This window comes from Prosopis cineraria, unplaced genomic scaffold (assembly GCF_029017545.1).
Source record: "Prosopis cineraria cultivar Desert tree isolate PC_DT_omini unplaced genomic scaffold, ASM2901754v1 PC11, whole genome shotgun sequence".
NCBI classification, from domain to species: Eukaryota; Viridiplantae; Streptophyta; class Magnoliopsida; order Fabales; family Fabaceae; genus Prosopis; species Prosopis cineraria.
This window is the reverse complement of record NW_026555342.1, coordinates 16,699,806-16,709,081: the sequence shown is the minus strand read 5'-3', so window position 1 is coordinate 16,709,081 and position 9,276 is coordinate 16,699,806. Positions and strand designations below refer to the sequence as shown.

The 9,276-nt window shown below is 31.9% G+C and overlaps 2 protein-coding genes and 1 non-coding gene across 4 annotated transcripts; 2 read left to right on the top strand and 1 right to left on the bottom strand.

Annotated features, from left to right (window-relative positions):
- Positions 1-319: 319 nt before the first annotated feature.
- TRNAE-CUC (transfer RNA glutamic acid (anticodon CUC)) lies at positions 320-392 on the top strand. Its single transcript has one exon. It is a non-coding gene; the product is annotated as a tRNA-Glu (tRNA).
- Positions 393-466: 74 nt separating this feature from the next.
- Positions 467-1,633, top strand: LOC129285392 (60S ribosomal protein L11-like). Of its 2 annotated transcripts, none has more exons than XM_054921073.1 (4): positions 467-604; positions 714-821; positions 1,352-1,406; positions 1,497-1,633. In XM_054921073.1, exons 1-4 carry the CDS (start codon positions 602-604, stop codon positions 1,583-1,585), a joined length of 255 nt encoding a protein of 84 aa, XP_054777048.1. In that variant the 5' UTR covers positions 467-601; the 3' UTR covers positions 1,586-1,633. The 2 variants fall into 2 exon arrangements, with proteins under 2 accessions (XP_054777048.1, XP_054777046.1); XM_054921071.1 differs by having other exon boundaries at positions 1,485-1,613.
- A 1,486-nt stretch (positions 1,634-3,119) lies between these two features.
- Positions 3,120-4,340, bottom strand: LOC129286208 (receptor-like protein 51). The gene has a single exon (XM_054922221.1). The coding sequence runs from the start codon at positions 4,338-4,340 to the stop codon at positions 3,120-3,122; it is 1,221 nt and encodes a 406-aa protein (XP_054778196.1).
- Between the last annotated feature and the right edge of the window lie 4,936 nt (positions 4,341-9,276).

The following is a 9,276-nucleotide window of genomic DNA, read 5'->3' as shown; positions in this document are numbered from 1 at the left end:
AACAATTTTTTCCTCTAACATACAATACACACAAAAAAAAAATTAATTCTAGCAATAAGAACTCTGACTTTTGAGTAAAAAAAAAAAAGTTTGACCCTATGATAATTTAAAAAAAACAAAAATATTTTAAAAAAAAGCTATTCTCAATTGGATCATGAAATGTTTGAATTTGATTCATCATTATATATACATCAAATAAATAAATTTTAAAAGGTTATTCAATACATCATTTGGAATATTTTTAAAATTTTAGAAACTATTGGATAAACTTACGCTAAATTTACTTTAAATATTAAATCTGATAGCCCCTGGTTAACAATCCGTTGTAGTCTAGTCGGTTAGGATACTCGGCTCTCACCCGAGAGACCCGGGTTCGATTCCCGGCAACGGAATATGGTTTTTTCGGAAAGACCTTTTCAGCTATCAATGACAGGGGCATTACAGTCTTTTTGCGAGATTCGCCGCACTAACTGAAACCCTAGTAACAACCATTGATTTGCATTGCATTTAACAGCCTCTTTGTTCGTTGACGTCATGTTTCCGTCATCACTGTGAAGCTTCAACCTTCCCTCCTCTCATCTGTTCTTTCATCTGCATCGTAATGGTACACTTCTATCGCTTGATTGTGGTTTTTTGTTTAAATTGATAAATGAAGTTTATTTTTCACACATGGACTATTTGTGATTGCGTATATGAATGATTATGGAATGTAGGCTTCGGAAAAGAAGTCTTCGAATCCAATGAGGGAAATCGAAGTCCAAAAGCTCGTCATCAACATCTCTGTTGGTGAAAGTGGTGATCGTCTCACTAGAGCTGCTAAGGTTAATTTTGTGCCAACTTCCTATTTCTGCTTTATTGGATTCCGAGAGATCAGAATGCTTCTGCGATAGCATTTGTATCAATATAATGCTTTATGTTAAAATTGTTTTATAACTTATGGAGTCATGTCTCTGCCAGTTCCTGAGATAACTCATTTAAATGAATGCATACAAGATTAGTATTATATAACCACTGTGTAAATTCCATCTCCTTGTTTAATTTTTAATTCAGTCCTTGCCTCATAGATAAGGTGTTTCTCAATTGGTTCTTTAAATAAATATATTTATTATCGAATTTCTGTCCTATCAAATTCAGATATACTCATGTGAGGGACCATTACTTATAGTAGTTTAATTTGGGAAGGACTTGATTGAGAAATATCTATATCTTAAAAATCTAATTAAGAAGGCAATATTGTGAGTGTCAAAATTGAGAATTGCCTTATTCGTGAAGGACCTAATTAGGAAGGCAAGTTTTTGAAAGACTAAATTGAGAAATGCCTCATTTACTCTGTAATCACTCATTTTTTCAGTATTGTGATTTGGTGTTGGAGCAACTAAGCGGACAAAGCCCAGTATTCTCAAAAGGTAAGATTATTGAGATCCTTTTGACTAGTTTTGGTTGGTATTGAACTATTTCATTTTCATTTAATTTGCTCCTAACAGCTAGGTATTCAGATCTTTTAGAATCAGGCGTAATGAAAAGTTTGCTTGCTATGTCGCCGTCGGAGGTGAGAAGGCAATGCAGCTTCTTGAGAGTGGGTTGAAGGTGAAGGAGTATGAATTGTTGAGAAGAAACTTCAGTGAAACTGGATGTTTTGGATTTGGTATTCAGGAACATATTAATCTTGGAATCAAGTACGTTATTAATATCTGAGTCGAGTATCAAAGAATGAATTATGAAAAATATGTCCTATGTTATGATTTGGAAACTAACTGCACTTTAAGTGTCTTGTTTTTTTTTTTTTTTGTGGTGGGCCAAAGCACTTGAATTATCTATTCTCATGTCATTTGGGCAAAATGTTGGAGAAATTTTGCTGTCTTCTTGTGTTTCACACTGTTACATTATCAGGACAATTGATATTTGTTTCTGGTTTTATAACTGGCATGCGTTTTTGGTCCAAATATTCTTCCAGAATGATATGACTCACTTAAGTGATCCGCTTTGTTATCAAGGTTGAAAGGCTCTCATGTTTTTGTCAATTATGGTTGAAGTTTTCTTAATAATGATGCATTTTGTGTCAAAATCAAATCACTTTGTGAGGGCCTTGTGACAGGCACTATTCTGTGTACATCAAACGATGCTTGTGTCATGGTAGATTTTATTTATGCCTGTTATGTTGTGACTGTCTGTTTTTCATTTTGTCATGTATTTGTTCTTGTAGGGACCATCAATATATATGAGCCCATATACTATTGCTTGATTGACAAATTTTGTTAGTAGTATTCATGTATGAAAAGTTTGTCTAACTGCCGGGCCATAATCTGGCTGATCTTGTTCTATCTTCAGGTATGATCCTTCAACTGGTATCTATGGGATGGATTTCTCTGTTGGTCTAGAACGCCCTGGATTCCATGTTGGTCGACGCCGAAGATGCAAGTCCTGTGTTGGAATTCAACACAGGGTGACTAAAGAGGAGGCAATGAAGTGGTTCCAAGTTAAGTATGAAGGTGTTATGCTTAACAAGTCCAACAAATTGTATCTTAGAGCACTATACCTGAAGCACGTGGTAATTGTTTCTTAAAAATTTATTATGATTTTACTCAAATTTTTCTTAAGTTTTTTTTGGAAGAAATTATTCGTTTTTTTTTTTCACCCTTTGGTCCTATGAGCTAATCACCGATATTTTGTTAAAATTCTGGATTACTACATTTACTAGGGTTAGTTTTACACAATATCGCAGCCATTTATTTTGACTTCCACGTAGCAAATCCTCTCTAAAGTAAACCTTCGAAAGTGTTTTGAGAGAGAGAGAGAGAGAGAGAGAGAGAGAGAGATTCACCCATGTTTTTGTGCCTCTTTCTTCACTTAAACCAAAGTGAATTTTGAAGATCCAATTTTGATTCTTCGAAGTAGTAATTCAATTGAAGTGAGAATAAAGAAAGATAAGGAGAGATGAATTTCACGTCTCTGTCTGACTCTTAGAAAAGTAAAATCCATATTTCTTAGTCCCATCATCCCGACCTAAATCGCAATATAACTGAGGGTATGCATCTTACAATAAGTAGTCACAAACCCAACTCAATCTATCAATATTCCAAAGCTAAACTCTAAACCGACAAATCAATTTTTTTTTTTCTTCAATGACGTTTGAAACAGAGGAAATAGAAAATGCCCAGAATCCCAATGGAAGAAAGTGCTATTGATACACCAAGAATAACCTTATTAGGCCGACGCCGACGTCCCTTACCACCATCATCATCTTCATAGTCATCATAATATGAATCACTTGGATCATCCCAAGAAAGATCCTTCCCTCGTGGAGGAAAAATGGGCATTCCGTGTTTATCACATGGAGCAATACCAAGTTTCAACTTTGATGACAGAACCGAATGGTTATAGCATAAATTCATGTTCCCACTCACTCTGAACACTTCCAGTCTCTCTATGAAACTCAAGTTGAAAGGCAAAACCCCATGAAGATCATTGTTCGCCAGATTCAAATGCTTGAGATCCTTCATTTGCGAGAGGAACTTGGGGATCGAACCATTCAGTTTGTTTGAGCTTAGATCCATGTGGACCAAACCCGGAATGGCAGAAACCGAATCGGGTATGGGTCCAGAAATCGAATTGGAAGCCAAAGAGAGATTTTTAAGGGATATTAAATCCCCAATGGAAGTGGGCATTTCACCATCCAGCAAATTATACGAGAGACTCAAGAATTCCAAACTGTCCAACCTCGTAAACGAAGTGGGTATGCTTCCTCTCAGGTGATTACCAGAGAAATCGATGTGGGTAACGTTAGAGTCTATGAAGTTAGGAAGAAAGCCAGAGAGATTTGCGTAAGAAATAGTGATATACTTGAGTTTCTTCATACGTCCAAATATAACAACAAGACCAGAAGCATTTACAGGCACGTTGGACACAGTGAGTTCTGATAGATTCTCGAGACGTGAGAGCCAAACGCTACTAAGCTTACGGAGGCTGTTGATGCAGATGAAGGATTTGAGAGAAGCAATGAGCTCAGAAGGGAAGGTGATGGGGACGATAGGACAGTTTTGGAAGTGAAGAGATTGGAGAGTGGAGAGGGATTTCAGAGCAGTGAAGGTTAAGGTGAGATAAGATGAACAGTTAGAGAGGGAAAGAGAGAGAAGATGGCGATAGGGTGTGGCAGAGTCACAGAAAGTTACATTGTGGAAGGAGGGTTCAGAGCAAGGATCAGTTGAAGTGGGGATGTTGAAGGATTGAAGTGCTCTGAGCTGGTTCGGTTCAAGAGTTGATTTTGAAGAAGTGGGTGAAAAGATGTTGGAGGAAGTAATGAGGAGAATGAGAAGACATGGACGTGAAAGTGGTGAACTCATTTTGGCTCAGTGGTGACAGAAGACATGCGAAGTGCAGAGAGGAACAGAGAGAACCAGGAAAGGGAGAAGAAGAATGATAGAAAAGGAATTTGGTGTATTGGAGGTCGGGTAGGGATTTGGAATTTCTTCATTTTTAATTTTGCAGGTAGATTGCTGAAATGGTATAAAGTATAGAGTCTGTTATTTTAAGTAAGTTTCACACATTTGAATGGAATTGTGAATTATAGCTAAATGTTCTGTTTCAGTTTATCTAAGATGGGCATCTCTACATTTGATCAAGATTTTAGATTATGTTGAGATGTTTGAGAATTGATGCTTAAGTTCAATTTGGTTAGGATTGGAGCATTATAACTTGATGTTCGACCTATGTCATCTTAAATTCTCATATATTATCTTGAATTCTCATAAATTTGTTTAATAATGTCTCAGAAAGTGTATCAAGTTTTTTTTTAAAAAAAAAACAATCAATTTCTTGAACGTCTCGTGTCAACTTAAAAAGACTTTAACAATGGCAGGTTAATTTAGATTAAATCAAGAGAGGACTTTTTTAGGCTAAAGTTTTACCATTAACATTGCTGTATTTAAACTCAACTAATTTAATACAATTCCTTTATCAATTGAACCAAATACCTAGGGGTTTAAAAATGATATTTTGTTTTCAGTCTTTCACTAGATTTTTCTCCTGTGTCCCCAAGACATGAAAATAATTAATGATAGTTAAATATTAAGGATCATAAATGTAGGTTACTAATATGCAATCATATCATGCTTAATTTTCTTTCTTCCAATTCTAAAAAAATAATTTCATGTTTACCCCTTGTATTGATTAATGTACGCTAAGTCATGCATGAAAAATTATGGATGTTAGTTGTATACATGGACAAAACAAAATAACAAAGTCACTTGTTCATGATATATATATATATATATATTTTACCAACAATTTTTCATGAGATTCTTAAACAAGTTGTAAATATACTTGTCATTTATTTTCTGTCAATACTACGTACCAGTACAACTTCCTTATTAACAATTATATGTTTTTTTTTAGTTGTCTTTGCCTACAAAATCAATAGTTCTCCCTTTATATTTATATATTCATGATCTTCATTGTTCATAGTAATGGGTGCCATTAATTATTGATTAATTAAAGCTTCCATATTAAGGAAGATATGGAAACTTCAATGCTGTTGTTGTTGGCTCTCAGATTCATAGTAATGGGTGCCATTGGTGAACGTCCCTTCGTGCCAGCATTATGTGTTTGGTGTTTCACATGTTGAGGCCGGAAACAACAACCGTTACATTTGAACACCCAAGCACAGGCTAATAGGTGGCCTTACGATATTGATTTTAACAAAATAATTTTCTTTTTAATTCACATGTATCGTGCTATTGGAGATAAATTTGTTTGAAACAAATATGTTCGAAACATTGTGGGATACTAAATGTGAGCATTTCTACTAACAAGTATTTGAACTTTAGTTCGTCATATTATAAAAAACTAATCTTTTTTATTAAACCCAACTTTTGTTGGTCTTTTTAATAATAATAATAATTATATACAATGGGGCTGGCTCTATTGGTATATTTGTTAGTGGTTTGAATACTTTTTTCAATTATTTATTTCATTATAAGCAAGTTTTGAACTATTATAAACAATTATTCAAATAAAATTATCTACATTCATTTATGATCAAATTAATGAATAACAAAGAAACGACACTGTTCTGCTTTTAATACATGAAGAGCAACATTATACCTCTCATATATATATATATATATATTGACCCCATATATATATAAACATGTCATTGATTATTATACATGGATACTAACACCATAGGTTCATTAATTTGCAATAAAATTCATATCGTGACACGTGGATTAGAAATGAGTTGTCATTTAATTTATTATAATAGTTGAAGAACTTTTTTGGTCCATTATTGAGTGAAGCGCTCGATCATCTATATATTATTTACATAGTAAACATAATTCATGAAATGAAAAGATATCATTAGATCAATGGAATAGTTAGATTATAATTATGACTATTTCTATTAAAAAATAACATCTATTAAATTTATAAGCATAAAATTAAAATTAATTTAACTAGAACAAAATAATTTTGAAGTCATGTGTTTTTATTATCATGGTGTGATACATCACATAGATGGTTGGAAGGGACGTTTATGTCTTTTATATGTCAATTGAAATTATGAGAGTAAGCTGGAAAAGAGATCTGAAATAAATGGAGCAATATATACGTCACTTATTCAAAACTAAAGACCGAAACATTTTCAAATGGTATTTTTATTTCATTTCTTATTTGCTAGAAATGGTTTAAATTTGTCTGTTCGTTTGGGAATTTCTTCAAAAAAATTGATTACGTAAGGTACGGGGCTCTCAAGTTTTCTTGGCAAAGTAACTACTCCGAAGCATTGTGAAAAACAAAAAATGTATGCAGCTTCCGGCAACCTACAACACTTGTTTTATAGGATATCTTTAATTAATTAAATAGAAAAGAGTATGTTCATATCTTTTGTTTTTTTTTTAATTAGAGGGGGCAAGCACTAACGGCCTAAGATTATAAGTGAGATTGAACTCACAACCTCTCACTTACAAAAAAAACTTACAATATCACTACACTATAAGGCCATTGGCATTGTAAGGCCTAATAAGTTATGTTCATTATTATATATCTTTGTTGGATAACTGGGATCAAATAAACCAGGTAAATCACACCAAAGACCAAAGGCTTTTAGAATGGAAAAAGATCACACCTAAGGCCTAATAAATTTTGAATTATTTTTATAAGTCCAAATGTCTTAAATGTAAATATGTTCTATGTGGAAAGATGTATTTGCCCCAAATGTACAAGTTTTTTATGTGTATGTACAACATAATGTCCTTGAAGAATATGACAGTGTTTATACATGAATAACATAATGTCTGTTTATTCTATATAATATAAATAGTTTGCGTAATTAGATTAAATAATAATGTACAAGTTTTTCAAGTAAACGTACAACACAATGTTTGAAAAGAACATGACAATATCCATATATGAATAATATAATGTTCGTTTATTATACATAATCCGTGTAATTAAGGATAAATGCACCTTTTCAAGGAGAAAAATATTTGCATTTGGGACCTTTGGATTTGGAGGAACAATTCAAAAAGCATTATGCCTTAACTGCGATTTTTTCCATTCTGAAGGTTTTATGTGCCTCCCAACAAACTATCTATGGGGATCCTGTAAGAAAATAATGAAACTTCTTACCAATACTCATGCTAATGATCCTCTAGAAAGAGTGATAAATAAATCTCATTAAAATAGGTAAATAATAAAAGAGGATCACAAACAGAATAATTATTTTAAAGTCCTTAAGCATAACTTATCTAATAGTAATTATTTTTTTTCACAAAATGACCATGATACTTCCAAACGTAAATGATAAATTTAGAGTAGCAAATGACTTCTTTCAATAAACAAACAAGTAAATTGAAAAATAGAAATTATCATTTCCTATACTAGTTTAGTTATTTGCTTAATAAAAGCAATTATTTTCTACCCTAAAGTTGTCGATCATTTACTTTTAGAATTCAACATTTATAAAATGAAATTGAAAAATGGGAGTAGTCATTTTTAACACTATAAAATTATTATTCGCTATTCTAATGCTATCATTTTTCTTTAGAATTCAACACTTATTATATGAAATTGAGAAATATAATAGAACTAGTCATTTGCTACCTTAAAGTTGTCATGTCTTTGGAGTAATTATAGTCATCTCGTGAAATATTTATATATATATATATATATATATCAAATAAGTCTTTAAGGACTTAAAATAAATTACCTATTTTATAGTTCTCTTTTATCATTTATCTATTTGAGTGAAATTCATTTTTCATTCTTCCAAATTAGAAATTAAATGTAAATAACTTGTATCTGTATCAACCATCTAATTAACTTTTTTATGTTGAAGGGAAAATGCTTGCCTTTGGCAAAACAAGTCATCAATTTCTTCACATTAACTATGACAAACGATCTTCCAAAAGCACTAAACAAGAATCAAGTGAAGTAGCATTAACACTTAGCCAATTCCATGTATATGCCTTCTTCATATTGCAAATAATGATAATTACATCGATCAAAGCGATGAATGGCAGCATCAAAATTCAATCGACAAAGCTATGCAGATTACCTTCTTGTTGATGAAATCACAAAACATACATATCAAGGTACGTTCCATCATTAATGTTGTATATATATTATTATACATTGATAGATCAAATCAAAGTATTATAAATTTCATGAATGTGGCCATCAAAACTGAAGTTTCCTATGAGATTGTTTCTAAGGAACGATTCAATGAACTTCTTGTTCTCCTTACACTATTTTTGAGTGAGCCAAGGCTCCCATCAATCAGCATGTGTTTGTGAAAAAAGTGATTTTAATTTTAAGAGAATGACAATAAATCTCAAAATAAAAAATTAATGACAGTTAAATTCCTAATAAAATTTTAAAAAATAAATTGTAAATATTGATTCAAATAATTACACATTTATGATTTTCAATAGAAAATAATATATCTTAATTATAAATATAACTTAATTTGCAAGGGATATTTATTTACAACTTATTTTTTAAAATTTTTTTATCGAGAATCTAATTGTCATTAATTTTCTCTTTTGGGGCTTTACTATCATTCTCTCTTTAATTTTTAAAATGAAAACATTATTTTTTAATTAATTTTTATTTTTATTTTTTCTGAAATTTGTATGCAAGAAATTATCAACTCTTGGAAGAACTTTTGATTCATTGAGATTTCTTTCTCATAGTCCAAGCTAAGCGAAAGTCAGTGACATTAGTTACTGATGAAGAGGGAAGCTTGTGCAAGAGATTTGTTGATTATTTTGCAATATCAAA